Raw genomic sequence first — 22,414 nt, 5'->3', positions numbered from 1 at the left:
GCAGCAAACATCCAAAGAAACTGGAGAACTATTCCTGAAGGCTACTTAAAGAAATTACAAAGAAGCTCAACTAAAGCTGTGCAAAAGAATAAAGGTGAAAACTTTTAATGTTCACTTATATATGTTATTTCCATGTGTGTCTGCACATGTTTCCTTAAATCCTTGCATTCATTTCCCCATTCGCCAATGAAAATATAAAGAAATGAACAATGGGTAAAGACTCTTGCATATTACTGATAAACCCACCAAACCTGATGCTGGAAGACTGCTTGATAGTCTTGATGCATGCTCAATCATCCAGGTAAGTAAATCCCAGAAAGCTGATTGTGTTCATCTGAACGTAGCACTTTCAGTGGGAGAAACGTTTCGTCATTCATTCAAGTGACTTCTTCGGTCTCTTTTCTCCCATAATCAACTTTTTGGGATTGCTTGATAGTAATAATTTTTTAAGAATAATGTAAACGCTAGAACACGAAACAGAGTAACTATAATGGTTAGCTAATTTTATACTTATGAATTGGACACATTTAAAGGAAACTTTTTAGGTAATGTTACATTACACGTCATGTGTGGGCACTGACCTGGGGCTTTTTCCTCCTGCACAGGAATCTTCCAGACCAATGGGAGTAAAGACAGCAGCAGAGTGAGCAGTTCCTCGCGACAGGTCAGCTCCTGAGAGGGCAGCAAAGCACACTGAGTTTACCTAGAAAGCCTCTCTTTGCTTTTCCCTGTGGTCACACTCCAATGTCACACCAAGACACACCCACCACACTTGGTTTGCACTACTTTCAACAGTTAGAATGAATAGATTATTGCCAGACACAATAATCTGCCTTGCATCTAAATGTAACAAACTTAAAAAACTTCCTTCAGCTGGAAATAACGCATTTATTTTTTTTATAAGCACTTTTATTGAATTAGTTATTTAATCTCCAATGCAAGTGCGTCGAGGAGCAATGTAGCAGCTACATGACAGACTTACTTCTGAGACCTCGGGGAGCTCATGTCTATCCAGGGGATTCCTCCTCCAGGTGTTAATTAAAAATGATAAACCTACTCTTTCATGTGTGAATTAAACAGCTTTCTGATTTAGCAAAAACATACAGGATGTTTAGTTTATAGCGCACGCCGACTTAGACTGCATTAAAAAAAGAAAAAGTGCAATCCATTTCATTCCAGGATCATTTTGAGCATTTCAAAGTATTATATTCAGCTACTACTTTTTACAAATATGCATCTCCATTTATTGCAAAAGGTACATTTTGGATAATGAAGGGAGAAAATAAGCTGTTCTTCTCTTAACGATTCATAATAGAAGAGTATGAACACAACACCAAACACCTTTGCTGTGGAAATGCCCAAAGGAGAGTAATAATAGCATCCTTGGCAGAGGATGAAGTCCCACTCCTTCTGTGTTTCTAATTGGTGCTTCTCTTAGGTTTTTTCTGGTCCAGGGGTAAGTGAACATTATAGCCACAACTGTTTTCAGTTCTTTTTTGTCTCAAGTGTACTTGTTATTGAAATGTGAATACAGGGTAAGAGATATGGCCAACGTGCCTATTTGCCTTGGCTCAAAACATCGGTGCTCCAGCGCAACCTTTGATGGTTCTGTTCTTTAGGACATCTCCAATGGGTGTGTCAACGTTAACTGTTTGCAGACAGAAATGACTCACACCGACATTCAGTAAGTAAATGCAAGTCACATATCCAGTAGTATCTTCACTAGATATTCTGTTAGTATTACTCTGGAATTTTTCAAATACTTTTACTACCATTTATTGATGACTTCTGTAATACATTTTTTTCTAGCTGTAGTATATGTAGTAATCATTTGAAAGGTAAACCATTAAGGTGAAATCAAAGAGCCGACACAAGCCTGACGCTTAACACATCAACACACAACCTTAATTTAAAAGGGAACAAAAAATAATTTAATAAAACCCTCAAATCAATAGGATGTTACATGGTTGACTACAGGACTCCTGTTCTGCTAATGTAAAGACTAATAACACTTCTACTGTTAAAGAGAATTTTACAGAGTAGATCTGAATCATCTAAACCAACAGAGTGAAGGTGACACAGTCTGGGAGGACATAACAACTGTGTGGAATAAACACTACTCAAAATACATTTTCTCACACACTAGGTCTATGATTTAAAACCTGATTTGTTCGAAAAGTTTAAGTTCTTCATAATGTGTCTCTGAAGGCTTTATTCCACTTGGGATGCTGCTGATGCACACAGCTGCACATGGATGCTTTACACTGAAGGCTTGGACAAAAATAGAAAATTTACTTCAAATTAGCTAAAAGATATGAATAACATGAGGCAGTGGGGACACTGACAAACAGTTCTTTTTTTTTCAAGAAAACACTTGATATAGACAGGTCATTTTTCCCGAAATCTTTTTCTCACACAAACTATCAAGGGGAAGCGCTCCAGCAGTCATGTGAAAGCTGCAAAAACCAACCATAAATAAACAAATAAACAAATGAAAAATCTCCTAAACTCTTTCTTGACACAAAAAACACTCACAGACCAAATCAATATATAAGAAACACACAGTGCGCTCCAGTGTGAGCTCCAAGGTGAAGTTGAAGACTGGTACACAAGTGTGTAGGCAGAAAAAACCCTGCACTCTGTCATAGCCTGGTGCCAGTTAACAGAGGAAACAAAAACTGTGTCTAAAAGAGGCACATCCTATTTAACAGGAGCACCACAAAAAAGGCCTCAACTTACCCTCATAGACAGTGGGTAGGAAACTTTGGCCTTCATTTATTTCTATGTACTAATATTGTTCAGACCACATCACAAAGAATTTTCCGAGGAATTGTCTTTTATGATCTATTATAAAAATGCACACACACAGTCTAGCTATCTTTGTGAGGACCAAAATCTGCATTCTACTATACTTACCATCACTTGTGAGGACACACAAACGGGTCCTCACAAATTTGATGGTATTTAAAGGCATTTTGAGGCTCAAAATGTGGTTTTAGTGTCAGGGTTACAATTAGGTTATGTTTAGGTTCAGGGTTAGGCATTCATTTTTAATGGTTAGGGTAAGCAGCTAGGGAAAGCATGATGTCAATCAAGGTCCTCACTAAGATAGCTGAGTGTGTGTGTGTGTGTGTGTGTGTGTGTGTGTGTGTGTGTGTGTGTGTGTGTGTGTGTGTGTGTGTATTTTTAAGTGCAACTCAAATATTCTATAAAGACTTGCATCAATAATTTGCATATAGCAGAAGCAGAAAGACCGTCTCTCAGCAATCATTCATGTCATCAACAGCGTGTGGGCATCGCCAGTTTCCTCTTATGATAAAACCGTCTTGTAAGTTGTGCAAACACCAGAAGCAGATGTATTGTAGGAGCCTAAATTGCCTTTGAACAAACAGAAAATACTGGCTCTGTGGTAGTAAAAGAATTGGCTATAATGCCTGGAAGTCCCCTAATGTGAATAAAGGTTCTAGAAGCATAGAAAAGCAGTCAATTCAATCCAGCGTTATTTATATATCACCACATCACAACAGTAGTCACCTCCAGGCACTTAAAAAAAAGCATAGAGAAAGTTACTGACAACCATCAAACTCCAGGAAATTTTCAAATATACAGCATGCTCAACTAAATCCCATCTTGTTCACTCTTAAAATGTTATCGCGTCTTATAAATGCATAATGGTCATTAAATATCTCCATTCTCTCATTTCTGTCATGTGCTTTAACTATATTGCATCTCTCTACTGCAAAGTCTATCTGCAGTTTCTCCTTGATCAAGAGATTAGATGCTGCAAGAGGCGGCAAGTGAAGAGAAATTTGAATCTGATACGCTGGTGTTGGCAAAGCTGCATAAATGATAAATGTTTGTGGGTTCTCTGTAACTACAGCACAGAAAGGTTAACTTTTTGGGGAATTAAATACATAATGGATTTTTTTTTCTATAATCAAAGTCAGGATGGGTGCACTTGACTTCTCCTTACCTGGTCAATGATCGAGTCCAGGGTACTGAGCAGCAGGAAGCCTCGTCCCCTGACCAGGTACTCGCCCAGAGCCACCATGTGACTTTCCTCCTCATCTTCCTCCCGTGCCTCCGATCTCTGGGCTACCGCACTGCAGAGCTGATGCACATCAGTCAAGAACTCCCGTGCCAGTGTGTTACTGGCCCCACTCATGTCTGAGCTACAACAGAAGACAAACATCAAAACACTCATAAATATTTCGGATTGTAGCATTATAATACTGAAAAACTCTGGTTTCCTTCTTCACAAGCATTAGTGGACAAACAGTAAAAATACACCTTGCTATTAGTGTGTTTGTAACTTAACTCGCTCAGACGAACGATAGTAAATTTCTCTCAAGTAAAAGAAAACACATGAATCACGTGAATATCCGATTTTAGCAAAAGCACTCACTTACGTCTAAAAAAGGACAAAAAACACTCCAAAAACAAACAAACAAATAATCCTTTTGCCATAATATGTTGAGATGGCTGTGAAGCTCTAACTAATGAGACAAAACAAGGATGTAATCACATTAGTTCAGCCTTTGTTTTGTAAAACTGCATTCCCTTTACAATCCACTGGTGACGTCAGATCTACGACACAAAACCATGGGATGAATGAAAAACCGCCAAACCCAACCCCCCTGAAACAGCCAGACTATACAAGGCATTGTATAAATGAGCAAAACAAATCAATGCTCCAATTACGCTCATTATGATCAAACATGAAACTGTTGATTCGTACTGATACCAAATCAAACAGGAAACTGTGCTTATTCTACTAAGAAAGCCATTTAGAGCGGCTCCAGGCTTGTATGTGCATGCCTGCCGCAACCACGTGCAGCATAAGCTGTAAACCACACACCTCCTTCAATCACCGTTTCAGAACAATTTCTGTAACACAGCACAACGCGAATTCAAGACACGGCCTCAGGACTGAGACCTGATTAATTCCATCAGACAGATCCAATAACTCAGTGTTCACACTTGGATGTTTACATTTCACCTCTAATCCAAACCTGCGTACAATACAATAATCTACACACAGGAGGGCTTGGTTAATAAAATCTTCAACATGTACTTAATTTAAAAGAATAAAAAACACCCATTTCTGACACAAACCTCTGCAACACGCACAGTCCTTCTTATCTTACCAAATGTTACTGGGCCAAATAGTTTCCTTCCAGTCATCTTTTGTGTGCTGAAAGCTTGACTGCAGCTCTGCTGGCTGTATCTGCATACCATCTCACATGACTACTGACTGAATTTTCTGTTCTGCAGCACAAATTCCATTAAATTGGAATTTCAAATGGAAGCTTTCCAGATTCGCAGCAGATCAGCGTATCACATGAAAGCATGTGATGTCACATGGCGATGGGAGTGGCCCTCTGAGCTGATCAGCCTCCAGTGCCCCATACGAGACCTCAACCATCATTCATTGTAACTGCCTTTGTATCCTCCACTACAACAGCTGAGAGGTTTTCTTTAATGCACACAGAGCCCTGCAGAGGATACGCAGAGAAGGTGCCATAAGGGAAACTTTACACACAAAAAAAAAAGATATTTCTCAAACTTTTTGCTGCTTTCATCTTTACAAATTAACCTTGCACGGTGATGAATTTGAAATGCAAATTTTAATTACATTTTTCCCCAACTATTTCTAATTATACTTTTCCAATCAGTAAACACCATTTCCGTAAGATATTAAGTGTAAAAAACATGTTTATTTTTTAATTTATTGCAGTTCCAATATTGGTTCTAATTAAGGCCATGAGGTTTACACAATAAATAAATATTAAAAAATAAAAAAATAGCACTGTCGGAAAGAGGAGTGGGCTGCAGATATTCACTGCCGGCTAGACTCAGAAAAAGATAAGGTCACAAGAAGAAAGTAGATGAAGTGAACTGGCTAAAGAAAATAGAAAAGAGAGCGGCACATTTTAGAAAATCCAGCTGCAACACCTGGTTTTGTGAGCCAGGTCTAAAATTTTGCCTTTGTATAGATCTGCCTCTGCTTACAGAAGCTTTCTAACTGTCTCTGAGGACGCTTAACCTTTCCCAAGAAGCCTTCGCTACATTTGAGGTTGCCCACATTGAGCTGCTTTTATTTTCCCATCCTTTAATTTTCAAACGCTTTCAATAACTTGTAAACAAGTTGGGATTTCAACCTGAAATTCTAGAGACTTCCAGAAGTCTGATGTAATAAAGCGAATTGTGCTTCACTAATAGGTGGCACCACAACCTGAAAGCATTTTTATCTCATAACTGGCTGCATGAATTTGCATGTAATTTGGCTTGCATAATGCAGTTGCAACAAATCTAAATTTTTATAAATCTCAAATTGAACCTTTGGTACATGACTAAATATATCAGCTCGTTGACTAAATTTGCTGAATTTGCCAAAAATTGTTTCACAGTTACCTAATTCAAGCCACTCAATTTGCCAAACAACCTTTGGATCTCACATTTTTCAAACACGTCTTACTGTAATTAGTAGTGTGTGTACACAGCATTTTTCATTTCCCTTAATATTTTAACAAAGTTCAAAGCACAGAATATTTTTTAAAAGAAGTAGATAAATTGGTGTACAGTGTTTCAGAAAAATACTACACCACCACCCAGTGTAAGGTTTACGCCACAGTTCCCCTAAATTAAAAGGTACAGTACTGGTAAAACAGTAGTGACAATATCATTTTGTTATGTTTCTGGTGATGTATTACTATTAATTACTGTTTTTAATCCTTGAATTTTCATATTGACTGTTTAAAACAAAACAAAACAAAACAAATTTGGGATGTTTGATAGAGGTGGGAATCACCATACATCCCACGATACGATATTATCACAATACTTAATGCATGATACGATATTATTGCAATTTTTTAAAAATATTTTGCGATATTCAGATTCTGTACATAAAGGTAAACTTTATCAATATTCATTTTGTCTAATATCAAAGTCTCACACTCAGTCTCTCATTTCAGTCAGTTTTATTGTTGACAAACTTAAACGGTTTGTATTACAGTCTAGTCCAACTTAACTGAGTGCAACCATCTGGTACAATTATAGCTATTCTGAACTATGCAATTTATGAAAACTATGCAGCCCCTTCAGCAACTGAAGAATTTGAAAGTAAATTAAAACAAAATATAATTTTATATTACATAAAAAAAGCTTTAAACTTAAAATAAAACATGTCTTAAATTAAAATAAGTAAACTGTCATGTTTATTGCTGCCAAAAAAAAAAGTTAAACACATTTGGACAGTGAAGGAATGTCAGGATTCTTGCTCAGAAAAAGGATCAACATGCTCTGAAGTCAGAGCACAAAAACCTTTTTTGTAACAAAATATCAATTTCTGCTGTCCCTGTATCGATACATTATTAGCAAACAAAATATCACGATACTACACAGTATCGATTCCCCCCCCCCTAATGTTTGATTAAGACACCAAATTACATCTCTGAACAGAACATTTTCTTTTACTGGCTGAATTTTATGCTTGATTAATTTCTGAGAAATCCAGTGCCCGACTCAAATTTGGGTATAAAAATGTGAATTTGCTTTATTATTTGCCTAATAAACAATGTAAATTTGAAGCTTTAAACAAGTGTTTGGCAGGTTGCTAAAATATTTCTTTTTTATGACAGTTGGTTTAACAAATTCTTGAAAAAACTGCATGCACCATTTTCTTCCACTGTTATTAGAGATCAAAAATGCTAACAGCTCAAAATCATCACCATGATCAATGTGACAGCTCTGCAAATACACCATCAGTTTACAGCCACCATGTTTAAGAGAGTTTAGTGACAGCTCAGAAAGTTCTTTGTCGTCAATATCTGATCCAATTCACCCGCTTTGTCCTGCTACCACGAGACCTTAAATCGAAATTCAGTACTTCAAAACGATTTCCATGAAAGCTTCCCACTCCAGATGTCAAATTTTAGGTTTACCCCCAGGCCAAAAACTGTGACGTTCTTCACTCAAACCCAGTTATCATTACAGTGGATGCTTTGTTCAGCTTTGTCATTTGAGTCATGCATTGGATAATATTCAAATACAGCTCCCCTCATCTATGAATAAAAACCTCAGTGTCATTGAAAGGATTCCTGTGTGGCATGCACTGTTAACAGACTGTCAGCACTGTTTATCTCCTGCATCTGTAGTTCTGGTTCTACTACAAACAACATGAGATTAGATAATTAATGCAAATTTAATGCAAAAAAAAAAGTGTAATGAATTTAAATCTGTCAATTAAGACTTAAGTGAGTTTTCATGGCTGCTTGTAAACAACAACCGGGACAGTGGACTCCGGGCTTATATGTTTGACACAGATTTACACAGAAAACAACAGAAGTCAGTACATCCAGAGTAGTATTACACACTTCATTACTCTATTGTCCAGTTTTCTGGATTTTTAATGGCACATTAAATCCTCTTCGGTGAGGAGGGTCTAAGCATTGCACAGATTTTTGAACAGATGCCCCGCTATCTTTAAGGCACTGTTTTTTTGTGAGGGTTGTTTTGCGCGATCGTTCTCGTTTGTATTCTCCATAGGCATTCTACTGGATCAGGTAAGATAGTAAGGTCTTCCATTTTTATCTTGTTTAGAAGCTCTGTGATTTTATCATTGTTATCATTGTGTTCCCTTTTCAGAAGACTAGGAGTCACCTTGTCATCCAGCACCACAGGCATTCGTGGTGTCGTCTCAACAGCACTTAGTGATGTGGCCACTTCACTAACAGGAGTATGCTAGCCTGTCTAAAACATGCTGGACTCCTTCTGACTGAACAAATAATTTTTGGTAATAGTACCGAAGCGCTTCCTGAAATTCAACCTGATTCAATTTAACGTGGACAAAAAAAAAAAAAGAGCACCACATTTTAATCAGAGTACAGCATGAAGTCAATTAATCTTCTGGGATATTGATCTGATCAGTTCAGTAGTAGACAAGGTTGTTAATCAGTTTCTACTTTGGTGTTAATCAAATTAACAACAGGTGCACTAGAGGGGCAACAGTGAGACAAGCCCCAAAACAGGAATAGTTTTACACGTGGAAGGCACGGACATTTTTCACTGTTTTTTTCACTAGGTTTGCATTTGGCTAGGGTCAGAGTCACTACTGGTAGCACGAGGGGATACAGGGACCCTACAGAGTTGCACAGGTAGTTCAACTCCTCCAGGAAGGCGGGGACATGCGCCATTGCTAGGAGGTTTCCTGTCTCTCCCAGCACAGTCTCAAGAACATGGAGGAGATTCCAGGAAACAGACAGTTAGTCAAGGAGAGCTGGAAATTGCTGTAAAAGGTCCTTAACTAATCAGCAGGACCGATATCTGCTCCTTTGTTCAAAGAAGAACAAGATGAGCACTGCCAGAGCTACAAATGACTCACTGGGGATGGTCTGAGGGCGTGATGTCCTCTAGAGGGCCCTGTGCTCACTGCCTGTCACCGTGGAGCAGATTAGCATTTGCTGTAGAAAACCAGAATTGGCAGGTCCACCACTGGAGCCCTGTGCTTTTCACAGATGAGAACAGGTGCACGACCAGTTTGGTGGTTACCCAGTCCATATCAATATAGATATCCAGCATGATTTCTTTTTGAGATCTAATGTGTTTTTAAAAGAGCTCCTTTAATTTTTTTTTAAGCAGGGTAGAAATCAGGGAACTCCAATGCACTCTAGTTTAGTAAATTAGTTTTAATAGAAGTTGAAATGTTTTCATTGACCTAAAGGAGCACCTATATATCTTAGGTTAACCACGCAGCTAGAATACATTCATTTCTTGACCATTATCAATACAGACTGACACTGTAATCTTGTCTGTCTGATCATTATCTAAGTCACAGAAATCCAGACCATCACCGATACTCCTGTGACATCTCTTTTTCATATTTAGACCGTGAACATTGTCACTGTGATTGGAGGATTAGCGGTACTATGGTCACTAATCTTCCTGTATCATTTCAGAACTTTGTAAAGGCTTACAGTCAAATTTTTCAATTCCTCTCTCAGTTCTAGTTTTGCAACAAAAAAAAAGAAACAACACTTCTACTCACGTTTGCTCAAACAATTTCAAGTAAAAGGAGTTTATTTCAAAATGCAATCCAAGTGTTTTCCTTGAATTTCTTTTTTAAACTATATGTATACTGGATGTTGCCTCTTCAAATAATCCCGACAAACATGCTTTTTTTTTTTTTTTTTTTAAAGGTTTGGCACAACTCTTTGTTCACATGTAAGCATGTAGGCAGTATAGGTATTACTTTAATCTGTGATCATGCTCCTCTAACAATATTACTTATAAACGTGTAAGCGTCTGATGGTTTAAAACAAACCACAGTAACAGCACACAAGTAAAAATCTACAACCTAGTCCAATGTAAGAAGTTGTACAGCATGAGGTCTTGTTTCTACAACATCTGTTAGCCAACTGCTTCATTTTCACATAAAAAAAGCTCTGTTAATTAAGCAAATTAGTGTTCAGTAATTGATCTCACAGAGCAAAACATCAAAACGCCTCAAGCTCGTCTTTACACAAGGACATTATTTTTGGTATTTTAACAATGATTTTTCAGCTGAAGGAACATGTGGATTGTAAATGCTAATGCATCCACTTAATTCTAGGCAGACTGCGTGTGTGTGTGTGTGTGTGTGTGTGTGTGTGTGTGTGTGTGTGTGTGTGTGTGTGTGTGTGTGAGACCGACTTACCCACACTCAACAGAATACAAACAAGAGGTACTCGAGGTTCCTAAAGTCCCACAATTTTCCTCATCAGTATGTAAATCTATGCAGTAAGGTACTCCAAACGCCAATGCACCATGATTACATAATTCCTCAAACCTCTACTATAGAGGCAGGACATAAAAGGATATAAATGTGTCATTTCTGCCGTTCTTTTGCCAAAACAGAGAAAAAGAGGACTAAAATAACTGCACTTCCTGCATGTTTGCACTGCATCCAATCTACGACACACTGGTTCCATTGTATTATTGTAGGGCCTTTATGTTAAAATATAAAGCGCCTTGTGGTGACCGCTGTTGTGATTGGGCGCTATATTAATAAAACTGAACTGAATTGAATATATACATTAAGTTGCATGTGGCCTTGTTTATTCTCTTAAATTTGATTGTTTGATTTTGACAACATAGTTTGAGACACAACTATAGTGATTGTATTATTAGCCTACAATAATGCTAATAAATATGTCTTTATGATTCCACTGTTGCACCAGATTTTCGAAAGCTCATTTCATACATAGGCTTTATCCCGGCAAAGTGACACAAATGTCTTATAATGAGGTGTTAAGACACTGACAGAGTGATGAGACCTTACCAGAATTTCAGTGCATCTTTGCTGCTGTGCTTGCAGTGGTGCTGCACGTAGTGGAAGAGACAAAGGAAATTCTCCAGACTCTGAAGGCTGACCTGATAACACACACAGAGACACACAAATGAGACACAAGAGTAGCAACATAAATTAAACCCAGGTTATTATGTACATGTGCTAAAACAAAGAGGACCTGAAAGCATTTTCTTTTAAAGTGACAGCTACTGTAACATTTTTAGGTTTTACAATCATTCGAAATGGTAGCAGAGTCCATTCAATAGTGATGTAAAAGCCTCCAATGTCATTATGTGAGCGTATTGCTCCAATATAGATTTTTCAGGTCAGATAAAGTGCTGGGAGCCAGTATATTTTCTCTCTCCTCTCTAACCTCCTACTATAAAAGCACCGATTTAAAACACATTCAAAGAGAAAAATAAGTTACCAAAATTACAAGTCCTGTAGTTATAATATTTCTGATGCCATTTTGATGAAAATAACCACATTTTCTTTTAGCATCTTTCTAATATAATCTTTGCCCCAACTCCATAAACTTATTAGCAAAGTGAAAAATTAACACTTTGAACAAAAGGTCTGCCCTACTGGAGAGCACTATGAAAGTTCACAATTAACAATATTAGCAATAAAAGTAGTAAGCTTAATAGTACTGAGGCATCTATCAGTGTAGGGAAACAAAGACCATATAATGATGAATCTGTTTTGTCACAGTGCAGCGGTCAGAGCCTGACCGCCAAGCACAAATCTGTCATTAGAGCTGGAAGGCAACAGGAACTTTCTTACCGGTAAGACATGCCATCTGACCACTTTTAACTGCATTACTTTTCTAGGATAGTGTGTTAATACCTTGCCAACAGACGGGTGAACCACTAAGCCAGCATACTGCTGTCTCCTATGCTACACAGGAGCTAGCTTTACGCCTCCGCTAATCTGATACCGCTGACTGGATTCATTCAGGCAACACTGATCCCTGACTGATGCGGCTGCCCCGAGTGTCTGCGTCACAAAGCCAAAGAACAGACACCACATACTACATTACACAACAAGATCTACAAGCTTAGGGTGATCCCTACACTGCTTTTTGGAAGGTATGGTTATTAAATGACAATCCCCACAGCTGGTCCATTAAAAATAATATAAAGATGCATTTAAATCCTTCAAATAAAAGATAAATCACATGCATGGAATATATCAACATAGACCTGAAGGAAAAACCGCGCATTTTGGAAAGAAAAAGCAGAAAATAAGCACACTTGTTTTTGATTTGTCTTCATTTTTGTCACGAGCCCAGTATTAGCCCTTAAATCCCCCAACCCCATCAAAACAACGATAGTTTGAAAAGATCTTTATCTTTGGATAAAAGATTATGTCAAGCACCTTGAACAGATTCATTGCAAAACAGTCTTTTATCATTACACAACTTACAGTACGACATGACAAAACAATAAAGCCAAGTGATGTAAAGCATCACTTTAACAAGTAAACTTGGCGACAGTTAGAGTGAAAGTGTGATTTTCTCACACGCTATGATTGAAACACAACGGGGGAAAGGTTTCACATCGGTTATTCAGGTGCTGAAGTTCTATTACACCTCAGCTTTTGACGCCAAGCATCACGTTTAGCACAAGGACTGAGGCTATTTTCTGGCATCACTTCTCTGCTACCCTACATTTAGGCGAGAAGTCAACTTCCTTCCTGTGTCATAACTGTCAAAAGGAGGTTATTTACTCTGTTAGCTTATGTATGGTATGAAACAGATTTTACATGTGTGTCATATGGTCAAAAGCATGTAGACATTTAAGGCAGGTGTCTTACACTGTGAGGTACCAGATGATGAAGGTGCAAAGTTGACCACACTCACCAGGGTCAGGGAGGGTCAGGGAGGGTGATACTTCAACACCTGAGGCAACAACCCACCTAAGCACTGATGTGATGGGTGGATGGGGGAGGGGTCACTGCACATCAGGGGGCTGGACAACATCATACAGAGCAGACGGGAAAGGGAAGAAAAAGAAATGCATGGAGCATGAGAGAGACAGGAAAGGACAAGGGGGGGAAAAAACATGAGAGTGGACAAGAGCGTAAAGGTGAAAGAAATAAATGCAGCAACAGATGAGAGCAAAGATAAACAGAGGAGGTGACTGGCAGGAGATCAAAGCTTCAAGCTCGCAAAAACTGTTATTAGTTTGATAAATAAGCCCTGAAGCAATGCTGGAGCTGTGCACGCCGTCTATTAAATTAATCTTCCGAAATGAGGATCTAAAATGACTGTGTTTGTCCTCGTGTTATCTTGTGTACCTGTGTTCTGGTTGTATTCCTCATATGGGAAAGGGAAACTGAATGGTTCGAGATAACATCTCCCAGCAAAGGTTTGTTTTTTCCTCCGAGGCTCTAATCCAATATTACAATGCACTCAGCACCAAGCAGCCAGCGTGATTTGATAATGGAGAGACTGCCAATAGCGATTAATGCAGCTTAGAAGGGAAATCAGCAGTTCACAAAGCTCACTGAACACATCTCTGTAAACAAAAGGAAAGTTCTGACCTTTCCTCTGCACCGACTTCTTTATTCGCTCATTTGTCATGTAGACGTGGGCAGGCTATCCAGGTCGGTTGACACTTGCCGCTACAGATTTCCATTACTATCGCTTATTTAAGGTGTTACTTTCTGTTTTATAGCTTGCGACAGTAGAATACATTAACATAATTTAACCACAGGTAACTTTGGTTATGTCGACCTTTCCTTTCATCTTCTCTCGTGGACTGCCACTGCACACGTGTAAGATTAATTTGCTTAAAGTAACACACATTTAAGTAAAAATAACAGATTCAAATCAGACTTCCCTTCTCTACTACATGGGAGGTATACATGATTCCAGCTGAGACTCTGACTTTCCATAATTGCTTTGATACAGTTGCTGTGACTTGTGTCTTTATCCAATTGGTGATCATGGGAGACCTAGTCATGGGAGTGTGATGGGTGAGTCACCCATGCTTGTACAGACTTTTCCTCTCAAGCTCTGCTTGGATAATTGGGCAGTCTACAACTTGGCAGAGGCGCGGAAAGCGATGTGATCCTGTCCTCATGAGAGAGGACGTGTAGCGTTAGTTATGCAATCTTGTTTGTTTTTTTTAGTTTGAGATCTCAGCTGATTTAATTTGACATTTGGGTGATGAGCATCATGAGAAGCCCCTAACGTTACACATTTCCGCTATGAGTCAGAGAGCAGAATCCTTTCACACAAGATCATAAATAACATAATAAAATGCTCCCCCAACCCCGTCCAATAAGACACAGGCAAAATATCAGGTAGCCACAATTTAAAAAAAGGTAGCATGTTGGTGTTTTTGCTACTCTCAGATCTTCGCTGTCACAAACAGTGACCTTTGTTTGAGCATAGCCACTGTGCAGGAAATGAAAATCTGTTACTGTCTGCTTCATTGTTTTCATGACAGGGAAATAGCACGCAAGCTGGTGTTAAGTCAAAATTACAAACCAAGCAACCTGCTCTGGCCTTTCTCTTCCCCTGTGGCCTGAGACACTGTGTTTTTTGAGGAGGAATCTGACTTAATAACAAGCCACCGGGTGGAAAAAGCTGAGGCATAGCAATGGCTGGGATCTGACTCAACCCCAAACCAGAGAGATGAATAATTCATCCATTCAGCCAGTGGTTTGGAACAGCCCCGGAGACCAGAGCGAGCAGGAGTCAGGCTGAAGCTAAAGGGCAGAACAATGAAAGCAGATGTGAAACAAGTGTATGGTCAGTCAGCAAGCCCAACAAAGCAACTTCACTAAAATTGCGATGATAAACAATGCCAACAGCAGCCTGTCAAAGTGTGATGATCACAAGACAGCACGATCAGATCCGGCATGATCTGTAGCACTTGAATTAAAATTCAGTGGTGAATCACTAAACAGTGAAGTATCGGCAAATCACTGAGGATCAAATGATTTATCTACTGTGTTGACAGATGTTAGAAATGAGTAATCCTAAAACTTCTATTGTTTATTCAGCACTGAAGGACAGAAATGGTGCACTGGAAAAAGCATTTTGTTAGATAAACTTGTTCAACTGCTCATTAAAGTAAATCCTCCAATCACGTCATCAGCTCAGTGAATTCAGGCATGCAGACGTGGTGAAGATGAGCTGCTGGAGATTAAACTGGGCATCAGAATGGGGAAGAAAGGAGATTTCAGTTACTTTGATCACAACATGAGTGTCTGTGCTAGACATGCCCATTTAAATATTTCAGAAACTGCTGAGCTACCGAGATTTTACCACACAACCACAAAAACAGAAAATATCCAGTGAGCAGGAATTCTCTTTGCAAAAAATGCCTCGTTGATTCCCGAAGTCAGAGGAAAACTCCCAGACTGCTTTGAGCTGACAGAAAGGCAACAGCTACTCAAATAACCATTCCTTACAACTGAAGTATGCAGAAGAGCATCTCTTAATGCACAGCACATCAAATCTAGCTGCAGACGGGCTAAAACAGCAGAAGACCACACTGCCATTCCTGTCAGCTAAGAATGGGAAACTGAGGTTATAAAATCCCACAGACTCATCAAAATTTGAAAAACAGTGTCCCAGCTGATGAGTGTCGATTTCTGCTTTTGCATGGTAGTGTTAAAATTTGGCATAAACAGAGCACAAATCCATCCTGTCTTGTATCGACAGCTACATGTGGTCAGTCCATTAGTGTCAACTAGCCATCTTTTAAACACCGCAGTGTTGCTGCTGATCTTTTTCACCACAGTTTACCCATCTTCTGATGGCTGTTTCCAGAAGGATAACGTGCCATGTCACAAAGCTCAAATCACCTAAAACTGGTTTCTTCACAATAGGTTCTTTGAAGTCAAATGGCCTCCATAGTGGAACGGGAGATTTGCATCATGCATGTGCAAACCTACAGCAGCTACGTGATGCCACCACGTTGATATGGACTTAAATCTCAGCAAGTTACACAAAAAATAAAGGTAGTTCTGAAGGTAAAAAGACATCCAATTCAGTATTAACAAGGCATAACAAATAAAGGGCCTATGAAAAAGTAAAATCAAGTTTTTAGGCGTTTCTCTAAATGTAATATTACTGTTACCGGTCTGTTTTGATGGGCTTGCAAAAAAGCTCTGGAGTGTCCTACTTCCATCAGTGACGCTGAAGATGCGTCTACATCTTGACTGAAGTCCACCTCTGCCTAATAAATTAATTCACTGGACCTCAGTGATCTGATTTATTTGTGGGATAAGTCTAAAACAAGAAAAAAGAAAAGACCTTGAAGTGGTCTCTAAATGCATTACATCTTATTGGTCCACGTGATTCTGACACATTAGGTATGACAGGACAACCTCCGAGAAGCTCCCCCACCACCCGAGGTTAGGAATTACTAACACTGAAAGCATAAAGATCGAGAACTCTCCAGCATAAACTTAGTGGTTGTCATTTTTCAGTTACTCACATAAATTTCAAAATCACTAATCTAAATTATGGTAAGAAAGAACTGAACATTCGTTTCTGACTACTATGAAGATGAATGAGATACACCGATAAGAACTTACATTGCACAAATAGATACACACAGTTCAAAAATTACCACCAAATATTCTTTAGTGAATAACTTAGGGTTAAACTAAATATAGCATTGCAGATATATGCCTTATAGACCATTTAGTGTACTTCACCCTAAAATGAAAAGAAAACACTATAATTGGGCAACCGTGGCTCAGGGGGTTGGGAATCGCATCTGTAACCGGAAGGTCGCCGGTTCGATCCCCGGGCTCTCTGTCCTGGTCGTTGTGTCCTTGGGCAAGACACTTTACCCTACTGCCTACTGGTGTTGGCCAGAGGGGCCGATGGCGCGATATGGCAGCCTCGCTTCTGTCAGTCTGCCCCAGGGCAGCTGTGGCTACAACTGTAGCTGCCTCCACCAGTGCATGATTGTGAGAGTGAATGAATAGTGGTATTGTAAAGCGCTTTGGGTGCCTTGAAAAGCGCTATATAAATCCAATCCATTATTATTAATTCATTATTTTTCCATTTTTACTGCTACAATTACATTTCCTGTACTGCTATGAGTTCAATCGTTTGCAAGACAAACAGCACAGCATAAGGTCTCAGTTAATACAATCACAGAAATAACATTGACAGCACAGCCTTTAACCAAAATATTCTAAAAATACGAGGATGGCACAGTTTTTTCCCCTCACTGTTCAGTCCTGACAAGCCAAATAACAAACCCTGGGGATGAAAGTAAAGCAGCACTGCCATCTTTACTCTCCTTTTAGTATTCACCACATTTTTGCCTCATGCTTTGCTCGACAAGTTTAATCTTCTTTAGACAAGGATTCAGTGCTTTACCACAGCATGAATGAGATGCACAGAACAGAACTCGGAGAAGTAATAACAAGTGATGTGGGTGGAATGTGTGGCTGTCCTTATTTAAAACAAATAATTAATAAAAACAATTAAAACAAAACAAACATACCATTTTATCAGCTTTAAACAAAAGTATCTGCTGTCACATATTAATTGACACCTCACAGACAGTGTAATTAACACTACAGCCCATAATTTGTAAACTGCCAAAACCATAACTCACAAGATGTGTTCATCCACCGTGCAGGAAAAGACTGGTTATCCACATTTATGCAAAAAAGCTAAAGCCAAGCGGACCTTACATGAATTCAAGACCAACTGGTTCAGTTAATGGAATTTTAAGTAGTTCAGGAGTCATACAGAGCAAGCAAAGAGATCACTTAGCTGAACCCCCTTTGTGCCAAAAAGCAAGAAAAAGAGAAGTGCTACAAACACCTCACTTTGGTGTTTTGAAACATCCTGTTAGCTCATAATGAAACTTAACTATCAACAGGCAACCTGTTTTCTTGCCTGGCTCCTCGCCAGGCAGCCATTCTGCTAAATGGACTCTGCTCATCAAGATTCAGAGAGACTGGACTGAATGAAAAGTATCCTTTCGGATCCTTCGAAATATCCTCTTTGTAGCAGATCACACTAATTCAGTAGCTTTGGCTCCATTAGAATGAATGCATAGAAAAGCTTAATGTCAGTAATCCTGTTATACTGAAGCTATGATACATGCGCACACCCTTGGTAAATACCACCAATTCAGCACAAGAAGTGGCTGTGGTTATGCCATATTGCTGTCATCTAAATGGTAATATAATGTGCAAACTAGGAGAAACTAAGTGACAAGGGGCAAAAAGAGGCAGCAGTATCAATCCAAACGTTCTACTCTAACCAGTTTTGATTTTTTTTTAGTAACTGCCTATCTCAGCTGTCATAGGGTTTGAGATGGGGTGCACCCTGGACAGGTCACAGTCCCACTGTGAGGCTAAATCCTACAAAGAAGCAAGATATTTGTTGAGTGCATAACTCTGAGACACTAAAAGCTAACACCCACATTAAGAACGCTCAAGTTACCAGTGATAAGTATGCAAATTTCAGTGGCCACATCTAAGGTCGTCCTTGTGGCATTTAAAATAAATAAATAAATAAATAAATAAATAAATAATATAAATCATAGAGAAATTGTATGTCTTTTGTCTTTGCAGCTTCATAAAAATCTGTGATTACGTGGAGCATAAACAAACTCGCACTGTCTGCTTTCTCAGAAGAGAGTGACGATCGAGCCACAAGAGGAAACAGAAAGAGGAACACATCGGTCAGGGTTAGCCCACCCAGCACTTATGTTAATGACCACGGTGATTGCGCTGTGAACAAATGATGGAAATACAGGGTGTGAAATTAGTCCTGAAACACCTTAAGAAGAAAAGCAGAGAGAGGCATGAATAAAAGATGATAAAAGTGAGGAGCTGCTGCAACACCGGTATATTTCACACCTTTTTTTGTGCTCTCTTATTGATTGCAGCAGGAGAAGCTGTGTTTTCCCTCCCCTCTTCTCTAGAAGGTGTGATCACAGAAATGGATGCAGAGCAGCACAACAGAGGCTTGCTTCTGTCAACGGTTGGACATTTCCCATGATCGCTTTGTTGTGTTTACCTGTAGACTGACTGCCATGAACAGAAGATGTCACTTTGGGTGAAAAGGATGGAAAGTAGACGCTCTTGCACTGACGGGGTTGGCGGAATGAGCTGCATCTGTGTGCTGCAGGCTCAATCAGGAGGACAAGCTACAGGATCATAACACAGGACAGGACAGCTGTGCTCACCTAACCATCTCTCTACACACAGACTTGCATGGCACTTTGATCACTGGGAAGCTGACAGGTGGAGGAGCGCACACAGTTGTCCCATGAGATTCGTCACAAGTGACAAAAGTTACCAGTAATAGAAAGGCTGAGCCTGCCTGGCACACTCCAAGTGTTGCAACAACTGAGAAAAAGCCAGCACCATTCCTCCTGCTGATATCCTAATGCAGACTAATGTGATTAACAAAGCAATGAAGCATTCTACACCAGCAAAGACATGATGACTATGGAGGAAGGAAGTCATTATTTCCAAGAGAGAATAAACCCTCAAGGCTTTCTAAACACTAATTAGCTTTAAAAATGATAGTAGGTCTGTCTTTAAAAGGACAAATCACACATGATTAATCAAAAGTAATGGGGTACATTATGAGTGAGTGTGCCTCTGTGTGCGCGCGAGTGTGTACTCTTAGATCCGCAGTCTGAACCTAATCCAAGTCTCGTGATCTGGATGCCGTTCATTCCCTGACAGAAAGAGGGGGATGAAAGAGCTGCAGAGATCTGACAGTTTTCAGAACCGCTACCACATATGCACAGGATACAATGAGATAGAAAGCAAAGCACCTTTATGCAGCGCCAACAGTGAATAATCTGTGGTTTACACCTGCCTCCACCTCTGTGCAGTGACTTAATGCTGGGCCTACGCAGGCCTCTGGTGTGCACCAGCCAGATTTCTGGCCACTTAAGTGATATCTGGGGACCGCCAAGGTAAACCAGAGGGTTTAAGGTATATGCAAAAACACATCGGAAGTCATTTTCTTTGATAGTCAGTGACTCTTCCCCTTACCCACTTTTCATATGCACATGTATAATTCTGCACAAAATTCATACTGGAGCATTTTGCCTAAACGTGTTAGTGAACACTGACCTCGGCACAGCGAGGGCAAAAATGAGAAGCAAAGTATTTCTGGATAAGATTACCTTATTCATGAGTTTATCTAGGTTAAAAGCGTTCATATAGCACCTGTCACAGAACAAACTCTTGCTATTCAAGCATAGAAAGCACACTAACTTCGTATCGACTCAGCCCTTTGAATGAAATCCTGGAGAGAACCGGTTTTGCAACTGTATCGTGATTGAAAACAAATAATTTGTCTCTATCAGAATAAACAAGATACATGGCTGTCTTCAGACCTTTTCCCAAGTACAATGACATCATCTTTTTTAAGGACCTGCTCCTGTAAAAAGTAAGCAGCACCACCACCCAAAGAATGATCTCTGACGTTACACTCCTGCCAGAAGCGCCATACCTGGAGATCGGCTCCTTGCAGTCTACAGTCCATATACTTTTCCCACGCATAGCACAGATCCGTCTCCTGTGGACTGGCCATATCGTCCACACTTCCAGATACAACACCAAGTCTGGTTGAAGAAGTTAGGAATCAGAAAGGTCTCCTCTGGGGTTCTTTCTCAATCCTCCAGGTGGCTGGAAGTGCCCCGGGATAACCCGAACGAAGCCCCAAATCTTCTTCGGAGTCTTTCATAGCATATTCACTGCATCGCTCTGCCACTTTTAAACTGGGCTTCTGCTGAAAAATACAAAGTCTGATGGGTTAGCAAAGCAGAATTAGCTGGCAATGCCGCATTCACTTTTGTCAACAAACGCAGATACACTAACAGTTAAAAAAAACAACAAAAAACCCCGCACTTGAACCATAAACTTCGCCCAAGCGAGTTTGACACGCTAGGGCATTACCAAAACAAAACGGACACTAGCCATACAGACAGCTAGCTAGCTAGGTATCTGACAGAACTGCGTGAAGTCTTTAGGCAGCGACACACATCCCATTTCCGGCGACAAATTGTGTTTTCAAAATAAATGCACCCACATTTATATTGCAGTAAAAGAACATCGATAATCCGAATCGCAAATAAACTGAAAATAAAATATCCAATTTGGATGCTTGCTGTATTCAGTCAGTATTAAACGGTTAAATTACACTCAAATGTAATTTGTATGTTTATATTTAAAATTTCGTTTCAAGTGTGTTATGGAAATATTCAAATGCAGAGACATCTAGGTTTCATACTGAGATAAAATAAATATATAAATTGCAAGTGGTAACTCTGTAATGTGGCTATTCCCCTCCTTGGAACTGGGCTTTACTTAAAATACATATACTTTACATCGCACGAACGAGTTAGGTATATTTTGAAAGTTCATCTCCGTTAGCGTGTTTATAGTTGTGGCTAGCTTGACCGAAAAAGAAACAACCCAGCAGCTTCAGTAACTTTAAAAAAATGTCCAAATAAATGCCATATTCTCCGGAGATACGCATTACCGACTGACTTTATGAGCGTTTTTTAACGAATAAAGTAGCTATTCCGGAGTTCTTGGCTCTTTAGCCAGCAGCCGTGACGTTAGCGGCTCTGCTGATTGTTGCATCGCACCGTCCTGTGTACGGCAGCTGTCAAAACTGTATCACAGAGCGACCAACACATCTTCAAGAACATCCAAAACAAGCAGGTGCTATGGGTATAGCCACGTATCTCTTACATGTATGATATTTACCTGTAATAAGAAGAATTAATTTTATGACATACCTTCGTTTTCCCCCAAATTAACCCAGCTAAAGCTAGCATCCATCCAGCACTAAAGATAATGGGTCGTTAAGCCCTCAGCTCTGACTGCAAGACAACTCCCTCTACAATACAGCCCATTTAGTTGGCTGCGAAGAACCTCCTAGAATCCAAAGAGAAGTCATAGCAAATGTTTTGTAATAACACCCAAACAGGTACACTAATTTCGCGATTTATTTCCTTGGAAACTATTAATATGATCTAAGACTTAATATGGCTGTGCGTAATGCATAATGCATGTTTAGCCCTTGAAAGCCAAATAGTTAGCTTAAGTTTTCTATGCGCT

At 39.5% G+C, this 22,414-nt stretch overlaps 1 protein-coding gene across 7 annotated transcripts in view; it reads right to left on the bottom strand.

The window, feature by feature from the left end:
* The window catches only part of lyst (lysosomal trafficking regulator), a 63,634-nt gene extending 41,471 nt beyond the window's left edge, over positions 1-22,163 (bottom strand). For 3 of the 7 annotated variants that reach the window (XM_080869750.1, XM_080869755.1, XM_080869754.1), the window contains exons 1-4: positions 20,799-21,311; positions 11,321-11,412; positions 3,974-4,172; positions 582-672 (exon numbers count right to left, since the gene is read on the bottom strand). In XM_080869750.1, coding sequence (XP_080725876.1) covers positions 582-672; positions 3,974-4,172; positions 11,321-11,412; positions 20,799-20,879 — 463 coding nt within the window. In that variant the 5' untranslated portion in view covers positions 20,880-21,311. Of the gene's footprint in view, positions 1-581; positions 673-3,973; positions 4,173-11,320; positions 11,413-13,190; positions 13,300-20,798; positions 21,312-22,092 lie in introns of those variants that run through there. The other 4 variants (XM_080869751.1, XM_080869752.1, XM_080869756.1 and 1 more) reach the window with 4 other exon arrangements.
* Between the last annotated feature and the right edge of the window lie 251 nt (positions 22,164-22,414).

Source organism: Rhamphochromis sp. 'chilingali', assembly GCF_963969265.1.
Source record: "Rhamphochromis sp. 'chilingali' genome assembly, chromosome: 20".
NCBI classification, from domain to species: domain Eukaryota; kingdom Metazoa; phylum Chordata; class Actinopteri; order Cichliformes; family Cichlidae; genus Rhamphochromis; species Rhamphochromis sp. 'chilingali'.
The sequence above is the reverse complement of the archived record's forward strand: the minus strand, read 5'-3'. Positions and strand labels throughout refer to the sequence as shown.